The 24,016-nt window shown below is 37.1% G+C and overlaps 1 protein-coding gene across 1 annotated transcript in view; it reads left to right on the top strand.

The window, feature by feature from the left end:
• SPPL2A (signal peptide peptidase like 2A) overlaps window positions 1-24,016 on the top strand; it is a 47,733-nt gene that overhangs the window by 5,632 nt on the left and 18,085 nt on the right. The window contains exons 2-10 of the mRNA XM_023732473.1: window positions 9,881-10,000; window positions 10,318-10,500; window positions 11,115-11,204; window positions 11,721-11,854; window positions 17,052-17,200; window positions 20,237-20,333; window positions 20,733-20,834; window positions 21,791-21,872; window positions 22,402-22,476. Of these exons, the coding sequence (XP_023588241.1) occupies window positions 9,881-10,000; window positions 10,318-10,500; window positions 11,115-11,204; window positions 11,721-11,854; window positions 17,052-17,200; window positions 20,237-20,333; window positions 20,733-20,834; window positions 21,791-21,872; window positions 22,402-22,476 (1,032 nt within the window). The remainder of the gene's footprint in view (window positions 1-9,880; window positions 10,001-10,317; window positions 10,501-11,114; window positions 11,205-11,720; window positions 11,855-17,051; window positions 17,201-20,236; window positions 20,334-20,732; window positions 20,835-21,790; window positions 21,873-22,401; window positions 22,477-24,016) is intronic.

The raw sequence follows: 24,016 nt of genomic DNA, 5'->3' as shown, positions 1-24,016 counted from the left end.
TTGGAACGTGTCATTTGGACACACAATCTCAACTCTGCCTTTCCTACAACTCCCTTTCAACTCTTACTTTATTGCCATTGATGTAAAACTTACATATAAATAAGAGAAAGATGTTGTGAAGAAAGACAATACCTTCTACATTGCTATGATGTAATAGATACGTGGCTATTGTTCCTTAGTTTTTATGGATCAATGATTACTGTCTTACTAGTGCTGCTGTAACAGAAATACCACAAGTGGATGGCTTTAACAAACAGAAGTTTATTCTGTCACAGTCTAGTAGGCTAGAAGTCCAAACTCAGGGCGTCAGCTCCAGGGGAAGGCTTTCTCTGTCGGCCCTGGAGGAAGAGCCTTGTCATCAGTCTTCCCTGGACTAGGAGCTTCTCTGCATAGGAACCCTGGGTCCAAGGATGTGCTCTGCTCCCAGTGCTGCTTTCTCGATAGTATAAGGCCCCCTGTGTCTCTGCTTGCTTCTCTCTGTTATATCTCTAAAGAGATTGGCTCAGGACACAATCCAGTCTTATAGAGTCCTGCCTCTTTAACATAACTGCCGCCTGTCCCACCTCATTAACATCTTAGAGGTAGGATTTACAACACACAGGAAAATCACATCAATCACAAAATGGAGGCCAACCACACAATACTGGGAAACATGGCCAAACCAAGTTGACACAATTTTTTGGGGACACAATTCAATCCATGACAATTATATTGCAGCTTTATGAATATGAATTTTTTTAAATTGCTAGTTCTCACTGTATGTAAATTCCATTGACAAAATTTGAAAGAAAGAAAATACCCTTATATTTGGTGTCTAAATATAACAAAATAGCTTAATTTATATATTTATATAAAGAAAGATTACAGGAGTGTCAGTTGGAGAGTTATAGTCGCATTCCCACATGGCCCCTTGAAACTGAAGAATTAAGTACATCTAATGGGTAACAATATAAATAACCTCAACCAGGGTTAATTGACAGACTTTGGAGGAGGATGGGGAAACTGGGACTCAGTGACATATCTACTAAAGAATTTTAAAGGAACTCATTGGAAACTGCTGGCCAAAATACAGATACAGGCTATGCCTCAGACTGCAGATGCAGTATAACTCTCACCTCTAGAGAAAATTCCTAAGGGGATTCTAGTATGTACTGTCTAGAAGACTACTGAGTTCTCCTGCTATTTATGATGAAATCTACAACCTTATACTCTGGACCAACATCAAGGCATCACCTGGAAGCTTGTCAGAAAGGCAAAATCTTGGGCCCCAGCCCACACTTATGAATCAGAATATGCATTTTGGGGCCCACGCTTATGAATCAGAGTATGCATTTTAACAAGAACATTAAAGTTCAGGAAGCACTGATCTGTAATAAAAAGTAAGAAATTGCTGTACAAATTACTAAGCATAATTTCCAGAAAAAAACAAGAACCATCCTTGAGTGAGCCGTTAGAGCTATCTTTTTCCCAGCAGATTGGGCAAGGTTGGGGGAGGTAAAGTGTATATAATGAAACATCTGAACCAGTTTTACACGTACAATTCAGTGATAATTACATTCACCATACTGGACAGCTATCACCACTGTCCCCCATGTGTCTGTCAGTTTGTCATACTGTGGGGGCTTGCGTGTTGCTGTGATGCTGGAAGCTATGCCAGCAGTATTCAGATAACAGCAGGGTCACCCATGGCAGACAGGTTTCAGCTGAGCTTCCAGAGTAAGACAGACTAGGAAGAAGAACCTGACAGTCAACTTCTGAAAAGAGTTAGCCAGTGGAAACCTTATGAATAGCAGCAGAACATTGTCTGATATAGTGCCAGAAGATGAGCCCCCGGGTTGGAAGGCGCTCAAAAGACGACGGGGGAAGAGCTGCCTCCTCAAAGGAGAGTCGACCTTAATGATGTGGATGGAATCAAGCTGTCGGGACCTTCATTTGCTGCTGTGGCACAACTCAGAATGAGAAGAAACAGCTGCAAACATCCATTAATAATCGGGAGGTGGAATATATGAAGTATGAATCTGGGAAAATTGGAAACTGTCAAAAATGAAATGGAATGCAGAAACATCAATATCCTAGGTATTAGTGAGCTGAAATGGACTGGTATTGGCCATTTTGAATTGGACAGTCATGTGGTCTACTATGCTGGGAATGACAACTTGAAGAGGAATGGCGTTGCATTCATCATCAAAAAGAACATTTCAAGATCTATCCTGAAGTACAACGCTGTCAGTGATAGGATAATATCCATATGCCTACAAGGAAGGCCGGTTAATATGACTATTCAAATTTACGTACCAACCGCTAAGGCCAAAGATGAAGAAATTGAAGACTTTTACCAGCTTCTGTAGTCTGGAATTGATGGAACATGCAATCAGGATGCATTGATAATTACTGGTGATTGAAATGGGAAAGTTGGAAACAGAAGAAGGATTGGTAGTTGGGAAGTATGGCCTTGGTGATAGAAACGATGCTGGAGATCACATGATAGAATTTTGCAAGACCAACAACTTCTTCATTGCAAATACCTTTTTTCACCAACATAAACAGCAACTATACACATGGACCTCGACAGAAGGAATACACAGGAGTCAAATCAGCTACATCTGTGGAAAGAGACGATGGAAAGCTCAATATCATCAGTTAGAACAAGGCCAGGGGCCAACAGCGGAACAGACCATCATTTGCTCATATGGAAGTTCAAGTTGAAACTGAAGAAAATTAGAACAAGTCCACAAGAGCCAAAGTATGGCCTTGAGTATATCCCATATGAATTTAGAGGCAATCTCACGAATAGGTTTGATGCACTGAACACTAATGACTGAAGACCAGATGAGTTGTGTAATGACATCAGGGACATCATACATGAAGAAAGCAAGAGGTCATTAAAAAGACAGGAAAGAAAGAAAGACCAAAATGGATGTCAGAAGAGACTCTGAAACTTCCTTTTAAACGTGGAGTGGCTAAAGCAAAAGGAAGAAGTGAGAAAGTAAAAGAACTGAATAGAAGATTTCAAAGGGCGACTCAGGAAGACAAAGTAAAGTGTTATAATGACATGTGCAAAGAGCTGGAGATAGAAAACCAAAAGGGAAGAATACACTTGGCATTTCTCAAGCTGAAAGAACCGAAGAAAAAATTCAAGCCTCGAGTTGCAGTAATGAAGGATTCTATGGGGAAAATATTAAACAATGCAGGAAGCATCAAAAGATGGGAGGAATACACAGTTATTATACCAAAAAGAATTGGTCAACATTCAGCCATTTCAAGAGGTAGCATATGATCAGGAACCGATGGTACTGAAGGAAGAAGTCCAAGCTACACTGAAGGCATTGGTGAAAAACAAGGCTCCAAAAATTGATGGACTATCAATTGAGATGTTTCAGCAAACGGATGCAGCACTAAAAGTGCTCACTCGTCTATGCCAAGAAATTTGGAAGACAGCTACCTGGCCAACTGAGTGGAAGAGATCCATATTTATGCTTATTCCCAAGAAGGGTGATCCAACCGAATTTATCAAACAGTATCAATTATCGAACAATGTAACAGTATTACGCACAAGTAAAATTTTGCTGAAGATCATTCAAAAGCAGCTGCAGTAGTAGATCAACAGGGAACTGCCAGAAATTCAGGCCGGATTCAGAAGAGGATATGGAACCAGGGATATCATTGCTGTTGTCAGATGAATCTTGGCTGAAAGCAGAGAATACCAGAAAGATGTTTACCTGTGTCTTACTGACTGTGCAAAAGCATTTGACCGTGTAGATCATAACAAATTATGGATAACATTGAGAAGAATGGGAATTCCAGAACACTTGGTTGTGCCCACGAGGAACCTGTACATAGATCAAGAGGCAGTTGTTTGGACAGAACAAGGGATACTGCGTGTTTTAAAGTCAGGAGAGGTGTTCGTGGTGGTTGTATCCTTTCAGTAGACCTATTCAATCTGTATGTTGAGCAAATAATCCGAGAAGTTGGACTATATGAAAAGGAACAGGGCATCAGGATTTGAGGAAGACTCATTAACAACCTGTATTACACAGATGACACAACCTTGTTTGCTGAAAGTGAAGAGGACTTGAAGCACTTACTCATGAAGCTGAAAGACCACAGCTTTTGGTATGGATTACAAAGAAAACAAAAATCCTCACAACTGGACCAATAAGCAACATCATGATAAATGGAGAAAAGATTGAAGTTGTCAAAGATTTCCTTTTACTGGGATCTACGATCAACACCCATGGAAGCAGCAGTCAAGAAATCAGAAGACTTATTGCATTGGACAAATCTGCTGCAAAAGACCTCTTTAAAGTGTTGAAAAGCAAAGATGTCACCTTGAGGACTAAGATGTGCCTGACCCAAGCCATTCTATTTTCAGTCACATCATATGGACGTGCAAGCTGGACAGTGAATAAGGAAGACAGAAGAAGAATTGATGCCTTTGAATTGTGGTGTTGGCGAAGAATATTGAATACACCGTGGACTGCCAAAAGAATGAACAGGTCTGTCTTGGAACAAGTACAATCAGAATGCTGCTTAGAAGCAAGGATGGTGAGACTACATCTTACACACTTTGGACATATTTTCAGGAGGGATCAGTCCCTGGAGAAGGACATCACGCTTGGTAAAGTACAGAGTCAGCGAAAAAGAGGAAGACCCTCAACCAGACGGATTGACGCAGTGTGGCTGCAACAGTGGACTCAGGCATGGCAATGATTGTGAAGATGGCGCAGGACTGGGCAGTGTTTCATTCTGTTGTACATAGGGTCACTGAGTCAGAACTAACTCAACAGCAACTAACAACAACAACATCACCACTATCTGTTTCCAAGTAGTTTCATTACCCTTAATAGAAACTCAGTACCCCTTAAGCAATAACTCCCCATTCACCCCTCCTTCCAGCCCCTGGTAACCACTAATAAACTTTGGTCTCTTTGCTCATGCCTATTCTAGATATCTCAGATAAGTAGGCTTATAAAATATTTGCCCTTTTGTGTCCGATTTATTTTACTCAAGGTTCATCCATGTCATATAGCATGTATCAGAACTTTGTTTCGCCTTATGGCTGAAAAATATTTTACTGTATGTATATCCCAAATCCATTGCCGTTGAGTCGATTCTGACTCATGGTGACACTATAGGACAGAGTAGAACGGCCCCATAGGTTTTCCAAGGCTGTAATCTTTACGAAGTAGACTATCACATCTTTCTCCTGCAGAGCATCTGATGTATTCGAACTACTGACCTTTCGGTTAGCAGCAAAGCTTAACCACCGCATCACCAATAGAACCACCTGTGTGTATAAACCACATTTTATTTATCTGTTCATCTGTTGATAGACACTTGGATTTCCACCTTTTGGCTATTGTGAATCATGCTGTAATGAACATTGGTGTGCAAGTGTCTGAGTACCTGCTTTGAGTCTTTTGGGTATATAGCTAAGAGAAGAATTGTTGGGTCATATGGTAATTCCATGTTTAATTTTTTTGAGGAACCACTGCAGTGTTTTCCACAGCGGCTATACCGTTTTTCAGTCCCACCAGCAAAGGATGAGGGTTCCAGTTTTTTCACATCCTCACCAATAGTTATTTTCTGTTTTTCTGATAATAGCTGTTCTAGTGGGAGTGAACTAGTATCTCATTGTAATTTTGATTTCCATTTCCCTAATGACTTAGAGCATCTTTTCCTGTGCTTATTGACCATTTATATATCTTTAGTGAATGTCTGTTCAGGTTCTCTGCCCTTTTTTTTTTTTTAAACTTAGTTGTTTGTCTTTTTGTCATTGAGTTGTAGGAGTTCTTTATATATAGGTAGTCCTCGACTTAAATGATGGGGTTCCATTCCAACCACTCAGTCGCAAGTCAGTTCTGATGTAAGTTGAATACCTCATTTCATATTGACAACTGATTCTTCTTATGGTACAAAACGCTGAATGAGATCGCACTATAGGCCTGGTCTACAAAAGTCAGTGTCAGTGTCATACCAATGAAGTTGGAGTTGTAACAGCTGTTGGGCCACGTGCAGTTCAGTTGTATATTGTTACAGTTGAACATTGCTCAGCTTTCTGTCACAACTCCTGACAATGACTCCAACTTCATTGTAGACCAGGCCATAGCCTGCTATATGACAGTGTTTAGAACAGTAAATCATGAAATTGAATATCTGTGAGTGAACATCTGAGAATAACATCAACAAATTATGCACTGCAACATTGTATGTAGTACATATTACTAACAGTAAGATGTACCGAAAAAAAAAACAAAACAAAACCCAGAATGGTTCTAAGTGCAGTTCGTTGTAACTGGAATACATCATAAGTTGGGGACTACCTGTATCCTGGATATTAAGCGCTTATCAGATCTGTGGTTCTCCAGAATTTTCACCTAATCTGTAGGTTGTGTCTTCACTTTGTTGATAAAAATCGTTTGATGCATGAAAGTTTTTAATTCAGTGAAGTCCATTTTATCTATTTTGTCTTTTGTTGTTCATGCTTTTGGTGCCATATTTAAGAATCCATTGTCTTAAACTAGATCCCAAAACATTACTCCTGTGTTTTGTTCTAAGAGTTTTATGGTTTCAGTTCTTACATTTAGTTCGCTGATCCATTTTGAGTTAATTTTCTTATATGGTGTATGCTAGAGCTTTAAACGGATTTAAATATATTCATGGGTAAAGGTTAACATTGCATTATTCAAAAGCTTAATTTGATCAGATGAGAATGGGCCAAGCTACAGAGCCCTGGCAGATCCAAAGGATGGCATAGCTACAGGATGAGATATAGTGTGTTAAATATTAAGCTAGAGAAATCATTATTTTCAAAATGAGTATGTAAAGACTTGAATTTGGAAAATAAATCTAGTGTTGAAAGTTCATTCGAAGGGGAAAGGATAGTAGACAAATAAACCAGTAAACTTTGTGAAGAATCCTTGAACTGTGCTAATTGCTTGGACAGGAGTAGAACAGGTCTGTTACCAGTAGGTTAATATTGGGTTAGTGAGTCAGCATCAGGAGTCTATTGGAACTGAGTCCAGGAATTCAAATGTGGGTGGTTGAAACTACAGGAGTGAAAACATGGATGCAGCCCCAGGAGACGGAAATGAAAGTCAGCGCAGGACTGATTCAGTGTAAGTAAGCAGGTGAACTAGAGCTCCTTACACATGTCTCTCTAATGAAGGTCTCACTGATCTCAAAAAACGGAGCCCTGCTGGCACAGTGGTTAAGCAATCGGCTGCTAACCAAAAGATCAGCAGTTCAAGCCCACCAGCCACTCCCTGGAAGAAAGATGTGGCATATCACTACGAGTTGGAATCTATTCAGTGGCAATGGGTTAGGTTTTGGTTTTTGATCTCAAAAAGAAGGGAGAAATAGTGCATCTGCAAGGATGTGAATATAGCATACACCACCATTACAGTTGTTCTTCTAAAGACTTTTGGACATCTTTTTTTTTTTTTTTTTTTTTTAATTGTGCTTTAGGTGAAAGTTTACAGAGCAAATTAGTTTCTCATTAAACAGTTAGTACACAGATTGTTTTGTAACATTGGTTGCCAACCCCGGGATGTGTCAGCACTCCCCTTCTCCACCCTGAGTTCCCTGTTTCCATTCGTCCAGTTTCCTGTCCCTTCCTGCCTGCTCGTCTTTGCTTTTGGGCTAGTGTGCCCATTTCGTCTCGTATACATGATTGAACTACGAAGCACATTCCTCACATGTGTTATTGTTTGCCCAATAGACCTGTCTAATCTTTGGCTGAAGGGTGAACCTCGGGAGTGACTTCGGTACTGAGTTAAAAGTGTGTCCAGGGGCCATACTCTCGGGGTTTCTCCAGTCTGTCAGGCCAGTAAATCCGGTTTTTTTTTTTGTGAATTTGAATTTTGTTCTACATTTTTCTCCCACTCTGTCCAGGACACTCTATTGTGATCTCTGTCAGAGCAGTCAGTGGTGGTAGCCCGGCTCCATCTAGTTGTTCTGGGCTCAGTCTGGTGGAGGTTGTAGTAGTTGTGGTCCATTAGTCCTTTGGACTAATCTTTCCCTTGTGCTTTTGGTTTGCCATACCAAAAGCTGTTTAGGAGAAAAATGATCAAAGCCAACCATAACATTAAGATAGACTTAATCAGTATTCTTTGATTTGAAAAGAAGGTGATATGGAATATGATTGAAATCAAGTGGTCTGGATAAAGTAAGTTATGAATTGTACATGAGATCTTAGCATACCAGAACAAGTAGGCACCCCATAAAGTTTTATGTGAAGTAAGTATAAGTCAGAAAAAAAAAGAAAGTATTTCCAATCTTGGACTAGGAAACTTTCTTCCCTTGCATGTGAGGATCAAGTAAGATGCTAAATATAAAAAGGAAAAAAAACTGGATGCAATAAGAAGTACCCAAATCGTTTACAAAATATTCTTTCCAAAAGCGTTTAACTTAAATCCAATGAAGCCTCATAATTATCTGCAGGATTATCTTCTGTAGTTAGAATTATAAATGATCCAACTGTGTGACTTTAAGGAGCCGTGGTGGAGCAGTGGTTAAGCTCTTGGTTGCTAACCAAAAGGTTGGCCGTTGGAACCCACCAGCTGCTCCCCAGGAGAAACGTGGCAATATGCTTCTGTAAAGATTACTGCCTTAGAAACATGATGGAGGCAGTTCTGCTTTGTCATGTAGGGTCACTGTGAGTCAGAATTGACTGGACAGCAACAGAGTTTTTTTTGTGCGGCCTTAGGCAGGTTATGTTAGTCACTTTTCTGAGTCTCAGAGCCTTCATTTGTAAAACAGGAATTCTAATGTCTTATTAAGTAGATAGGGTTACTGAATCCAGATAAATGTATGAAAGAAACCTAGCATATAGTTTGGTATATCATAAGAATTTAACATATTATTTCAGCTGTGCTGTCAGAATCAATTCATGGTCACCAAGTATGTAATTAAATGAAAACTACATTTCTCTTTTTCTCAAATAATTTCCTTATCTAATTATATAATTTCGTGACATGTTTTATGAATTCCTTGTACTTGCTTAGGTCCATAAGCTAATGAAGCCCTTAGTATGGCAGAAAACCTTTAATGTTCAAGGGATTTTAACTAGGAGAGCATGGATTAGAGCATCTCTTTACTCTAGAAATTTAGATTGATCTGTATGAAATTACCTATTTTGTAACTCTAAATCGTCAACTATCAGCAATTTAATGTGGTTCACCTAGTATGTGCTCTGTGGCAGAGGCTCAGTACATCATATTTATTTGTGAGGCAACTGCCTCCCCCCTCCCCCGCTTATGGTTTTAGAGAAGGATTTGCTCAGAGGAGGAGGGAAGAAGGATTTGGATTAATCCAAGTTTGAAGGATGTTGTGATGTGGAATGGTATTCTAATTGTCTTGGGATGTTTCTTCATTTCCACACACACCAAGTACGATATTTATGCTTTTTCAATCACTTCTGGGTAATAAGAATGAGAGAAAAGAAAAGAATCTTACCTAGTTCCTCTTTTTCCTCATATTAAATTTTGGGTTGGTCTTTTTCAATAGGCCAGTTGCAGAGTCTTGAGAACTTTCGAAAATGTTCTGTTTCAAGTTCTAGCTAGTTTCTTTCTAAAAATAACAATGAAATAATAACTCAAAGGAATTTGGAAGAAAAGTTTCAGACTATGAGGGAGTACTGAAGTTATTGCATCATAGCAAGAATCCTCCTTGGGATATGGCCCTTATAGTAAGGTCCATATTGTATGCCTAGAAGAAAGTGACTTATCCTTGTTTTATCTCCTCAAACAAGAAGAAATAAATTCATTGCAAGACCTTTCCTCTTAAGGAAATGTGGTTAAACCTGTATATAAATAGCTTTATTAACATCTTTATTTGTTGGCAAACCAAATTACTGCCAGTGTGAAAATTATTGTTCTAGACAGCTGCTCAGGAAGCAATCCTGCACGCGTCTGGAAATGGCAGGACTTCACCATCTAAAGACTACTGCATTCTGTACAACCCTCATTGGACAGCTCTTCCAAGTACCGTGGAAAATGCAGTAAGTAACTCAGTTGCTAGTTATTCTTAAATATAAAAGTTTGAAAGGTGAGGATGAGTGATAATTATGTTTTAGCATGTGAACTAGTTGTAATATATGATGGTTAATAATAATAATTTATTGATTTTGCTCAAATATTTTTTTCTCTGTGGGGCAATCAAGTTGGGGAATTTTTAAATACTTCTAAGCCTGGTTGTCTGTCATAAAACATTTCTAATTTAAAAGAATGCTGTATTAAATCAATATTGGTGTGTTGTCATTCAGCATTTAGGGTAAAATGTGATAATTATCATATTAAAGACATTTCTTATTTTCAGACTTCCATTAGTTTAATGAATCTCACTACCACACCGCTATGCAATGTCTCTGATATTCCTTCTGCTGGGATAAAGGACAGAGCAGTTGTGGTACAGTGGGGAGCCTGCCATTTTCTTGAAAAAGCCAGAATTGCACAGACAGGAGGTGCTGAAGCATTGTTGATTGCCAATAACAGTGTCCAAGTAAGTTGTAAAATTGTAATTACTTTTTTTTTGCACTCATGACATCAAATTTCACAGGAATTGAAGTAACTTCTGTGTGTGTGGTTTAGGGGGCTGAGTTTTGAGTAGTCTGGTGGTATGATTCTTTTTAATGAGAGGTTCTGGATGTGATGGGCATTTAATTGGAAAATTTTGTAGTTTTTGTTCTAGAATAAACAAGACTTTGTTAGAAACAAATAAAACTTTAAATACCAAGAATGTACCATGGGCACACTGCTGCAAGGTCACTGGGCTGACTACTCAGTAACGTTGAGAGTGGCAGATACTGTCCATGTTACACTAGTTATTCATTGTGTGTATGTGCATATCAGTTTAAGTTTATGCTAAAAGGATTCCAGTGTTCCTCTTTTGGTTAATCAGTTCAGCTTTCTGGTTTTGCATTTTGGTTGATTTTTTTTTCAAACAAAACCATGGTTTTTGAGAACTCTTTCTACAATATTAGGAAAGAACATCTGAAACTTTAATTCTTTAAAACAAGATGTAATGTTTATATTTAATGGAATCATTTGCATTACTTTTATTCTGTAAGTATACTAGTAGTTCATAAGTTTTCATAAGATGTTTTTTTCTTTTAGTATCCTCCTTCAGGGAACAAATCTGAATTTCATGATGTGAAAATACTGATTGCATTTATAAGCGATAAAGACTTGAAAGATATGAAGCAGGTAAATTAGTAATTATGTATTAAATGAAGTTTATATGAATAATGCAGCTCTTTACTTCTAATCACTGATATTTAATTTGAATTGTTATATATGCTCCGTTTGCTAACAAGAAGCGGTAAAGGCCTATCAAGTCTTTATTTGGGAAGTACTCACCTCCCACTTGGTATAGGCTTTTTCACAGCCGTTATATTACAAAGCATGTTTATTTGTTTTTGCTTCTTGTAAAATCTCTTCTCTTATGTCATTTATCATAACTTTAAATCCCTGAACAAAATGTGATTGTATGGAGCACTGCAGTTTCAAGATTTAATAAACAAACAAAAAAAGATTTAATAAACCAAAGCATAACCTCATACTTTTGACTACAGAATATATCATGGTGTCAGACATAGTTCTGGTATTCTTGACTATCTGATGTATAGTGTCCATTCGAGAGCGAAATGTGGAATATTGCTGCCATACTCTACAGTAGAGAGAAAATTAATTCCCGTGTTTAACTGTTATTTTGTCTTTCAGACTCTAGGAAGTAACATTACCGTGAAAATGTATTCTCCATCATGGCCTAACTTTGACTATACTATGGTAGTTATTTTTGCCATTGCTGTTTTCACTGTGGCATTAGGAGGATACTGGAGTGGACTAATTGAATTGTAAGTTTAATTAAACCTCAATGATTTTCTGGTAAATGGTTTAAAAAATTATTGTTTGATAATGATTTTAATCATGTAACAACATTTAAAAATTTTACCTGACCTCAGAACGTAGTGTCAGAAGACCAGATTGCAGGCTGGTCCTTGTATAGGCTATTCATCTTTTCATTGAGAGGAAAGGAGTCACAAGTCCTCTAGCTCTTCTGCTGGCTGGGAAACATTGAAATCATAGCAGAGGCTCTTTAAATTAAAATGTTTAATTATCTCTCCCAGGAAAGCTGAAGATACTTAATATCCTAACATGCCTTTTTGCTTAGATTGGAAGAAAATAAGGAGAAAATGGGGACTTTTTTAACTCCTCCTGAGTTGGGTTATCGTGGTTTGGAGTCATCATAATGTTTAATGCTTTAGGAATTCTTAAGACTATTGGGCATGTTCATATATTAATTTAAATATAAACCCACAGCTGTCGAGTTGATTCTGACTCCTGGCAACCCTATAGGACAGAGTAGAACTACCCTGTAGGGTTTCCAAGGCAGTAAATCTTTACAGAAGCACACTGCCACATCTTTCTCTCAGGGAGTGGGTGGTGAGGTCAAACTGCTGACCTTTTGGTTAGTAGCCGAGTGCTTAACCACTGCTCCACCAGGGCTCCTAATTTAAATACAGAAATTCCAAATGCACGTAAAATTTGGATTTCCCTATTTAATAGCAACCTGAATCTAATCTTACAGTTAGGCATCTTTGGCTCTAGGTTGAAGGAAGCAATAGAGTTTAGAAGGATCAGTTTGTATTCATAGCACTGAATGAAAACATTTACTCAGAGCATATTGTTTCATTCATAAAGGACAATATATTCACATCGTGACTTCATCTATAGGTTCAGATTAAAAGAGCTTATTTGTAACTAAATGAAGCTAAGCTTATTTGTAATTTCTTAAATACTATAATTTACCTATATCAAGAGGGAAATCTTAGAGTTTAACAAGTGTATGTTCCTAGAGTACTAAGCTTTAAACATTTTACATATTTGGAAAGCATGTTTCAACGTATATTGGTCACATTTGTTGATGTGAGTAAGCACTATTTTTGCTTCATTATTAATTTTAAAAAGTATAGAATGTAAGAAAATCACTTAAGATCATTTTTCAGATTACTTAGTGAAACCTTACAATAATTTTTCAAAAGCTGTTGATTCATTGAAAATATTTTCCCCTTTAATACAGATTCTCATTGTATTTCCATTACTAGGTAACTTGTGTTTATTCTCTCAAGTAGTACTTTTAAAACTTTAATGTACGTACAAACCTTTTGGAGATCTAGTTAAAATGCAAATTCTGACTTAGTAAGTTTGGGTTGGGGGCCAAGATTCTACATTTTTAACAAGCTCCCAAGTGATTTTGCTGGTCCATGGACTATACTGTGAGTTAGCAAGGCAAGCTTCTTCATATAGGTGTCAGGACAAACTTCTCCTCAAGAAAATCGGAGATGGGAGAGAAGTACGTATCAGCTTTTTTATTCATAAAACATGATCATGGGTCAAGAAGAAAGAGTTTTTTGCCTTCTGTAACCAGACTGAGAGAGGAAATGTCCCATATTTGCAGGATCATGGATTTTAGAATTGAGAGGACTGATAGAGAGAGAGAGAAAGATCACAAGAAGTAAATGTGTGTGCGTGCATGCGTGTAGAGTTAGGGGTAATGATAGGGAGAAAGAGGGTATGAACCAGTGATACAAAGGAGGAAGTTCCCAAGAAGTAGGATTATTAAAAATATAAGGACTATCATTTTGCAAATAGAGTTTGATGGAAGAATAAGGCTTAAGGAAGAGAAAATTAGCCAGAATAGGAATTAATAACCCAGAATTACCCTGCCAAATGAAAGAGGTACCATATGCAAAAGGAAAATATATTTTGGTTTCATATAAATACTTCTCAGCAGAGTTAAAATCTTACTATAATGAGATCACTTATTATAATGATCTTCAAGTGGCATAGCCTCAAGATGGCATGGGGAAAAAGTTCAGCTTCCTGTTGTATGTGGCTCTTGAGCTGAATTAAAAGTAGAATTTTTTAAAAAGATGAATTGTAATATTTTAATGTGATGTACTCTAGCATATGTTTTCCCTTTAGGAAGTTGTCTGATACTTTTTAGTACATTGTATATAAATATATAAATCTTTAATGTATTATAGCTATATGTGTACTATGATAAAAACATCAGATGTTTACCTATGTTTCATTGACTATGTAAAGGCATTCGACTGTGTGGATCATAATAAATTATGGATAACATTGCAAAGAATGAGAATTCCTGAACACTTAATTGTGTTCATGAGGAACCTGTGCTGAGACCAAGAGGTGGTCGTTTGGACAGAACAAGGGGATACTGCATGGTTTAAAGTCAGGAAGAGTGTGCATCAGGGTTGTATCCTTTCACCTTACCTATTCAGTCTGTATGCTGAACAGATACTTAAAGAAACTGGACTGTATGAAGAATGGGACATCAGGATTGGAGGAAGACTCATTAACAACCTGTGTTATGCAGATGACACAGCCTTGGTTGCTGAAAGTGAAGAGAACTTGAAGCACGTACTGATGAGGATAAAGGACTCCTGCTTTCAATGTGGATTACATCTCAACATAAAAAAAACAAAAATCCTCACAACTGGACCAGTAAGCAACATCATGAGAAATGGATAAAAGATGGAAGTTATCAAAGATTTCATTTTACTTGGATCCACAATCAACACCCATGGAAGGAGTAGTCAAGAAATCAAATGACATATTGCTTTGGGAAAATCTGCTGCAAAAGACCTCTTTAAAGTGTTAAAAAAAAAAAGCAGAGATGTGACCTTAAGGACTAAGGTGCATCTGACCCAAGCTATGGTATTTTCAGTGGCCTCATATGCATGTAAAAGCTGGACAATGAATAAGGAAGACAGAAGAATTGACACCTTTGAATTATTGTGTTGGCGAAGAATATTGAATATACCACGGACTCCCAAAAGAACAAACAAATCTGTCTTGGAAGAAGTACAGCCAGAATGCTCTTTAGAGGCAAGGATGGCGTGACTTCGTCTCACATTCTTTGGACGTGTTATCAGGAGGGACCAGTCCCCGGAGAAGGACATCATGGTTGGTAAAGTAGAGGGTCATCAAAAAAGAGGGAGACCCTCAATGAGATGGATTGACACAGTGGCTGCAACAATGAGCTCAAGTATAACATCAATTGCGAGGATGGCCCAGGACTGGGCAGTGTTTTCATTCTGTTGTACATAGGGTTACTATGAGTCGGAGCTGACTCGATGGCACCTAACAACAACAGCAACACCAGATACCAAAGGTTGGCACCTTCTCCCACTCAAGTAGCACTTATATTGAAACTTCTGTTAATCCAGCTCTAGAGTTTCAGGGGAGATGCTAGTGTGGCTTTCCACCAACACTCCCTGCCCTTACCCAGGCAACCTGCCTAGAGCCGTGGATACTTAAAATGGTGGTCTTCCCAATCAAAAATTTTTTAACAAGAAAGTGACATGTTGGTAAATGAGCAATTGGCAAATGTGTAATTTGATACAAGTAAAATGTTTTTTTTAACCTGAAGTTTGTGTGGAGCCCAGACCTGATGAACAGGGTCACAATGTGCACAGGAGGAAGCAGAGCTGAGGAGACCAGAGTTGAAGGGACTGGAGCTGGAAAAGTATGGGGTGGGTTCCAAGTAACAGAGCAGAGACAGTACAGTTGACAGAACAGAGACTATTCAACAACAGACACTTGTGGCTCTCTCCTCTTTGACTTCTGTCTCTGCCTTTTATTACCTGTGTGACCCAGCAAGGGTTTTTGGGAGAATTAGAAACAATATTTTGCTGTCTTAAGTAAAGGCAAGGCAAAGCTATGTCTTAAACTTCTTCTGAATCCTTCTTAACACGTTGATGAGCACAGAGTAGGCAGGTAGTACAGACTGAGCTGACTGATAGAATTTAGTGTTTACATTTAAGAGAAGCTGATTTTTAAAGTATTACTTATAAATTAAGGAGCTCTGGTGGCACAGTGGTTCAGAGCTTGGCTGCTAACCAGAAGGTCAGCAGTTGGAATCCACCAGCTGCTCCCTGGAAACCTTATGGGGCAGTTCTACTCAGTGCTGTAGGGTTGCTATAAGTCAGAATTGACTCAGTCACAATGGGTTTGGGTTTTTTTTTTTGTTTGTTTTGGTGGCACAGTGGTTAAAGCACTTGGCTGCTAACCGAAAGGTCAACGGTTCGAACCCATCAGCTGCTCAGGAAGACAAAGATGCGGCAGTCTGCTTCCATAAAGATTTATAGCCTCAGAAACCCTGTGGAGCAGTTCTACTCTGTCCTGTACGGTTGTTGCTGGGGGTCGGAATTGACTCGTCGACAGTGGGTTTGGTTTATTTGTAAATTGACAATAAACCTGTTGCTGTCAAGTCAATTCCAACTTATAGCGACCCTATAGGACAGAGTAGAACTGCCCCATAGGGTTTCCAGGGAGCAGCTGGTGGACTTGAACTGCTGACCTTTTGGTTAGCAGCCGAGCTCTTAACCACTCCATTACCAGGGCTCCAAATTATTAATGCTAAGTGTATAAAAAGAATTGGTTTTATGATTTGAAATTTATCACATCAGGGTAAATAGTTTCCGAATTAGATAATATGAACTTCCACGAACATTAATTTGTTTATGTTAAATTAAACTGTTTCAACAGTTTAGCTTTTCAGAAAAAATGCTCTTTCAAAAGTTAGTGGTTAACCAATGTCATGAAACAATTAGTATGTAAATTTTTGAATGAGAAACTAATTCGCTCTGTAAACTTTCACATAAAGTACAATTTAAAAAAAAAAGTTCGTGGTTAATAATGGATTATCTCTGGAGGGTAGAATTATAGGGGTTTTCACTTTCTAGATTAAATATTTCTTTCCTGTGTGCGGAGCTCTGGTGGTGTAGTGGCTACGAGCCCGGCTGCTAACCAAAAGGTCAGCAGTTCGAATCCACCACCCACTGCATGGAAACTATGGGGCAGTTCTGCTCTGCCCTATAGGGTCTCTGGTTTTTCCTATGTGCAGTTTTTTTAAATACATTACTTTTGTAATCAAAAACAAATTTAAATTGGTGTTAGAGATAAATTTTTAAAATAACCATGCATGGCAGAGATTTGCTAAAGTTCCTGTGTGTGTTTATGCAGGGAAAACTTGAAAGCAGTGACAAACACTGAAGATAGAGAAATGAAAAAGAAGGAAGAGTATTTAACTTTTAGTCCTCTTACAGTTGTAATATTTGTGGTCATCTGCTGTGTTATGATGGTCTTACTTTATTTCTTCTACAAATGGTTGGGTAAGAAATCCTATTTTATGTTTTCTACTTTTAGCATACATTCTTTTCATTTACTTTGCTACATTTATCTTTTCTTTTAAGTCATTCTAACTGGAAAACTTAACTAAATAACTTGGTTAATGTTCCCTTTTTAAATTGTCAAAAATGTTAGGTCTCTATTACCCTGGGATAAAAAATATTCAAATAAAAAACATACTCTGTCTTGAGATAAGAACACTTCTTTGTGGATGACTTGAAAGAAATTAGTATGGTTCTTAAGTTTCCTTCTCTGCAGATAAAGAATTGATAGCTCAGTGTCTAAGTAATGGACTAAAGACTTGGTGGTGGTTACAGTTAGTTACATGAAATAGATTATACACGTTGTTGGTATGTTGCCTATGCTTACCCCTAAAGTGTAGTATCTCCTCTTGTCAGTTTGCAAATCAAAATGTTATATTGCTTGAATTTTGCTTTACTTGTACAAGCTGTAAGGATCATACTACATCTGAAGAAACACAAGTACTTGCTTGTGGCCTAGATAGTAACTTTAGTTTTTCTCCTTTATGAAGTCAGGCGTAAGAACGCTGTTGACTTGCCCATTCCCTGAATAATCTTCCTAATGGTCTAACAGGATGAAAATTTGCCATCCCTAGCCAGTGTACAGCACAGAGTGGAAAGAGAACAGGGGAGAAAGGAGTGTGCCTGATGAGAACTAACAAAAAATCCTTTGTAAAACCACCAAAGTCTGCAACTCTTGTGTTTGGAGACATTGTCATAAATTTCTGGATTATAAAACTGAAGCCCTAGAGTTAGTTTCAGCTTATTTACTTCTGTCCTGTGGCAGGAATTTAAAAATCAAGATCTATGATATATATGCGTCTAATTTTTAAAACATTCTGTGAATATAACTCATATTCAATCTGTTGCTGGGAGAGTGGAAACTAGGCTGATACTTGTGTCATGTTGGCCCTGAGCAGCTGATTTCTCTAATACTCAATACTACTTCAGTTGTTTGTGTCTGACCCTCAGTTGACATATCAGTGATCTTTGATAGAAAAAAGAGAGTTCTCTACCCTGCCCTAAAATGTGTTTTAATTTTTGGCAAGAAATTTCCTTAAACTCATCACTATTAAAAAAGTTGATAGTTGTTTAGAAATGTAATTTTTGGTGTAGGAGGAGGATCATTGAGCCTCATGGTATCCAAAGACGTGGAATTTATGACACTGGCAATGACTTGTGTGACGTTGCAAGATTTAATTGACTTCTGAATGGTTCCCTATGGCTGAAATGGCTGCCATTTCTTAGTAGATTAAATAAGGGGGTGGTACTAGATTGCTAAGGTTCCCCTTTCCCATTTATGATTAAATCACACTCAGGAAAGTAACTAAAGATGAGTTATAGTAATCAGGTTCTTTCCCACGTCTGATCATTTTCTTAGATACAATATGACATTGAATGAGACACCTGAAACTCTATTAGGGTCTCAAGAGCATGATTTCCACCAGTATTTTAAAACTTGGGCTGGACAGCTTTGGTGGATGACTTACTGGCAATCGTTGACTACTGGCTACTCATGTTACCATATACAGATACCTCCAGTAATAAAGATAACTTCCCTGGTGGCATAGTGGTTAAGAGCTACGTCTGCTAACAAAAATGTTGGCAGTTTGAATCTACCAGGCGCTCCTTGGAAACGCTATTGGGGCAGTTCTACACTGTCCTGTAGGGTCGTTATGAGTCAAAATTGACTCGACGGCAGCAAGTTTTTTTTTTTTAAAGCTTATTACGTGCCAGGTATTGTTCTGAGCACTTTGCATATATTAACTTTGCATCCAGTCCTCACAATAATCCTCAAATAAATCCTGAGATTATTACATTTTACATTTTAAAGATGAGGTACTTGAGGGACTAAAAAAGTAATTTGTCCAAGGTGATCAGTTAAAAAATGACTGCCCTTGACTTAGTGCCTCTAGATTATTATCCCTTTCTCATCTATAAAACAAAACCAGAGTTTCTGAAGTTTAGTAGAATTTGAAAAATTCAGGTAAAATTTATATTTCCATTGTGAAATTTTGAATACAATGATTTATCTCCTTTTAAATAGCAAAGATGTCACATTTTTACTTTTAAATAATTCTCAAATAGGTATAGATAATATAGAAAAACGCTTGTCGATTTTAACTGCCTGAGTATCGTATCAAAACAAAGAGGTGTGCTTAAATGGATTTAGCTTTACCACAGGTCAAGTTATTATAGATAAAATTCCACCATAGGAAGATATGGATAGTGTGACTAGTGTTTTTTTTTTTAATAATGTATTTTATTGTTATTGAGAATATACACGGCAAAAAACATATACACCAATTCAAGTTTCTACATGTACAAATGAATGACCCTGATTACGTTCTTCGAGTTGTACAACCATTCTCCTCCCCTATTAACAGAAACTCATTGCCACCTAAGATTCCTGTCTAATCTTTTGAGTTGCTGTTTTCAGTTTGATCCCATATACGTGATTAGTGTTCAAGGTAGCATCAATTCTCATCCTTAAACTGCATTTTTAAATAGTGACTAATGTGTTGAACAGCACAGATACAGAACATTTTCATCATCACTAAAAGTTTTATTGAAACCGATAAACATATTAGTATGCATCACTTGTCTTACTGAAAATCAAGACTTTTAAATTGGTGTTTCAGTAGCTTTCTTAGTGATTTATTAATTCTTCCACTCCTTACATATAAATTAAATATTCTCAAATGTCTGCAGTTCTCTTCGTAGAAATCTGTAACAAACATGTCAGTTTGACTCATTGAACAGTAAAGCCTAAAACAATCCTACCAATGTACAGTGAACCTAAAACAACACATAAAATACCCGCTCTTAAAACTCAAGATCTAAATATTTTCAGCCCAGTTAACAGTTCAGATTACAGTATAGTCACTGCATTGAAAGTATCATGATTCAGTAAGAAAGCTGAAGAGTTAATATTGCTTGTGCAAGTATTTTCTTGTTACATTTCCTTCTGTTCTCATAATTTAATCTTTTTTTTTCTAGTTTATGTTATGATAGCAGTTTTCTGCATAGCATCAGCAACAAGTCTGTACAACTGTCTTGCTGCATTAATTCATAAGATACCATATGGACAATGCAAGTATGTATCTCTTATAGGGAATCCTAGACTGTTGATATTTGTAATTTAAAACAATATAAGGAAAAATAGAAGCGTTTAAACCTGCATGGTCCATCATAGATGTGGATATCTAAATTTAAATTAAATAAAATTTAAAATTTCATTCCTAAGTTTCATTAGCCACATTTCAGGTGCTCAGTAGTCATATGTGGCTAGTGATTACTACATTGGACAGCAATGATGAAGAACATTTTCATCATCACTGAAATTTCTGTTGAAACTGAGAAACATTTTAGTATGCACATCATTTGTTTTATTTAAAATCAAGAGTTTTAAATTGGTATTTCAGTAGCTTTCTTGTGACTGTGGTTAGTGTTTGCCTCTTCTCATATCGAATGAACATCATAATTTGTTTTTCAGGATTGTGTGTCGTGGCAAAAGCGTTGAAGTAAGACTTATTTTTCTCTCTGGACTATGCATAGCAATAGCTGTTGTTTGGGCTGTGTTTCGAAACGAAGATAGGTATGAATATTTTAATATTTTTGCTATTATATCTTGCTCTATTATGTTTTTTGTTTGTTTGTTTTGCTTTTATCCCAGAATATCAATCTTGAAATAAGCTACTTTTTAAATAAACAGATTTTGTGCTAGTGGGTTTGAGCTCGTTTAGAAAAGGAAATAAGTTGCAATAGACTTCAAAAATGTATTTAATTATAGTACAGCCACACAATGACTTATGATACAGCTGTAAAAAAGAAAGAAGATCTCTGTGAACTGAAAGGCAGTGATTTCCAGGAAATGCTGTTAAGCAAAGTGTAAAAGAATACCTAGAATATGCTACTACCCTCTTTCATGTGAGAGAGAAGGGGATGTAAGACAGTGTACAGTTATCTGCCTATTTGCAGAAAGGATAACCAGAAAAAAATATGCTTATGTTTATTTAATGGCTTATTAATAAAATTATTAAACACTGCAAGATTTAATTGCCTAAAATTTGGAGAGCACTTCTGATATTTGCTATGATGGCATAAGACCGTTTTAGGCAGCCTCAGTTATGATTATCAGCTGATAATTTATGCATATCAGTTTCTGATAGAGTGAATTGCATACCTCTATTTCCTTTATGTTTTAGCTTTCTGGGCTTATATTAACACCAATATCCATTGTTATGAGCTACCTTTCTAGAAAGAGACATATGTATAAGTTCAAAGATAGATATGCATTTATGTTTCTCTGATTTATGTGTTCGTCCAAGGTAACCTTCAGCTTCTTGGTAAAGTAATATTCATTATTCTACTAGGGCTGTAAATTACTAAATATGGAGAATATAAGGGATTTTTTTGTTGCTGCTATTTAATAATTGAATAGTCAAATCATAGAAATAGAACAGTATTACTTTAGTGATCTATTTCTTGTAAAAAGTTTCATCAAAAAATAACTGGATAAAACGATGTAGTATAATTATCTTTTGATTTTAGGTGGGCTTGGATTTTACAGGATATCTTGGGGATTGCTTTCTGTCTGAATTTAATTAAAACACTGAAGTTACCCAACTTCAAGGTAGAGTATACTGCTTCGCAAGCTAAAATATTTTTTCTTTTTAAATTAACTTTATTAAGGTATAATTTACATATAATAAAATACACCCATTTTATATGTACGGTTTGTTGATATTTTAGAAATGTGTAACTATGTAACCACTTTCCCAATCAAGTTATAGAACATTTCTCATCATTTCAGAAAGCTGTTACGTACTTCAGTGAATTCCAGTCCCTGCCCCCGCCCCAGGCAACCACTGATCTGCTGACTAAAATATTCTTAGTTATTTGTATAATATGACAAATTCATTAAATCCTTGCAGAATGAAATGTCAGGGAAAGAGCATTTTATTTTAGTGACTTTTTTTAAACAAGTGGAATAAAAAAGAGTTTTAATGTAGTGTACAGAATAAAACTACAAATAGTAACCACAAAATATCTTTTTAAAAAATAGTATTCAAATGTATGTTCATATGTTTGTACTTGCAAAATAATATAATCTCTTAATTTAGATACAAGAAGTTTGACCTTTAAATTTCTTTCTTCAACAGTCATGTGTGATACTTCTAGGCCTTCTTCTCCTCTATGATGTATTTTTTGTATTCATAACACCATTCATCACAAAGGTATGACTATATTTTTGAAATTTGTGAAGAAACATGCTAAAAGATGAGAATCTTAAACCTGCTCTTAGATTATTGGTTTTGCAAATGTTTACCATTGAGTGAGGTCTAATTCTCTTAAGAGACTTGTTGAAATCGGCACTTTTTTTTTTTAAATGTGTTTTAGGTGAAAGTTTACAGAGCAAATTTGTTTTTTATTCAAAAGTTTATACACAAATTGTTTTGTGATATTGATTGCAATCCTCGCAATGTGTCAGCACTCTTCCTCTTTCCCTTTTCACCCTGGGTTCTCCATGTCCAGCCATCTAGTTTTCCTGTCCCTTCTGCCTTCTCATCTTTGCTTCTGGGCAGGTGTTGCCCGTTTGGTCTCCTATGCTTGATTGAACTAAGAAGCATGTTCCTCATATGTGTTATTGTTTGTCTTATAGGCCTGTCTAATCTTTGGCTGAAAGGTGGACTTCGGGAGTGGCTTCAGTTCTGAGTTAGAAGGGTGTCTGATGACCATAGTCTCGGGTGTTCCTCCAGTCTCTGTCAGACCAGTAAGTCTGGTCTTTTTTTGTGAATTTGAATTTTGTTCTACATTTTTCTCCTGCTCTGTCAGGATCGCCTGTTGTGTGCTCTGTCAGAGTGGTTGGTGGTAGGTGGGCACCGTCTTGTTCTTCTGGGCTCAGACTCATGGAGGCTGTGATTCATGTGGTCCATTAGTTCCTTGGACTACTATTTCCCTTGTGTTCTTGGTTTTCTTAGTTCTTTGCTCGAAACATGTTGAGACCAATAGATGTATTTTAGATGGCTGCCTGCAAGCCTTTAAGACTCCAGATGCTACTCACCAAAGTAGGATGTAGAACATTTTCTTTATGGCCTATGTTATGCCAGTTGACCTAGATGTCCCCCAAGAGTGTGGTCTCCAGTCCTCAGCCCCAGCAACTCAGTCCTTCAAGGTGTTTGGATGTATCTAGAAAGCTTCTATGACTTTGCCTTGATCAAGTTGTGCTGCCTTCCCCTCTATTGTGTGTCTTTCCCTTCACCAAAGTTAAATTGTCTACTATCTAGTTAATGATTTCCCCTCCTCACCCCTCCTCTCCCTTGTAACCATCAAAGATTGTTTTTTTCTGTATGTAAACCTTTTCTTGGGTTTTTATAATAGTGGTCTCACATAATATTTGTCCTTCTGGGATTGGACAAATATTCACTCAGCATAATGCCCTCCAGATTCATCCATGTTGTGAGATATTTCGCAGATTCACCATTGTTCTTTATCATTGCATAGTAGAAATTGGCCTTTTATATTTTTTTCAAGACTTTAAGCCATTTTGTTAGCTAAAAAATGCCTCCTGACAGATGTAAACATGAGGATGTCTGCAATTTTATTTCCTACCCTTTTAAAATTAAGTAACCTGTCTTATTATAAAGTAATAAAAGTTTACTGTATATAAACAGTATAGACAGCAAAAAAAAGAAAAATGTATCATTGCTACTTTCATTTTTGTAGGCCTAGTTTAAGACTAAGAAAAGAGTACCACACTCAAGTCGGAAGGCTGGA

Source organism: Trichechus manatus, unplaced genomic scaffold, assembly GCF_000243295.1.
Source record: "Trichechus manatus latirostris isolate Lorelei unplaced genomic scaffold, TriManLat1.0 scaffold00052, whole genome shotgun sequence".
Lineage (NCBI taxonomy): Eukaryota > Metazoa > Chordata > Mammalia > Sirenia > Trichechidae > Trichechus > Trichechus manatus.
This window is presented reverse-complemented; position numbering and strand designations above follow the sequence as displayed.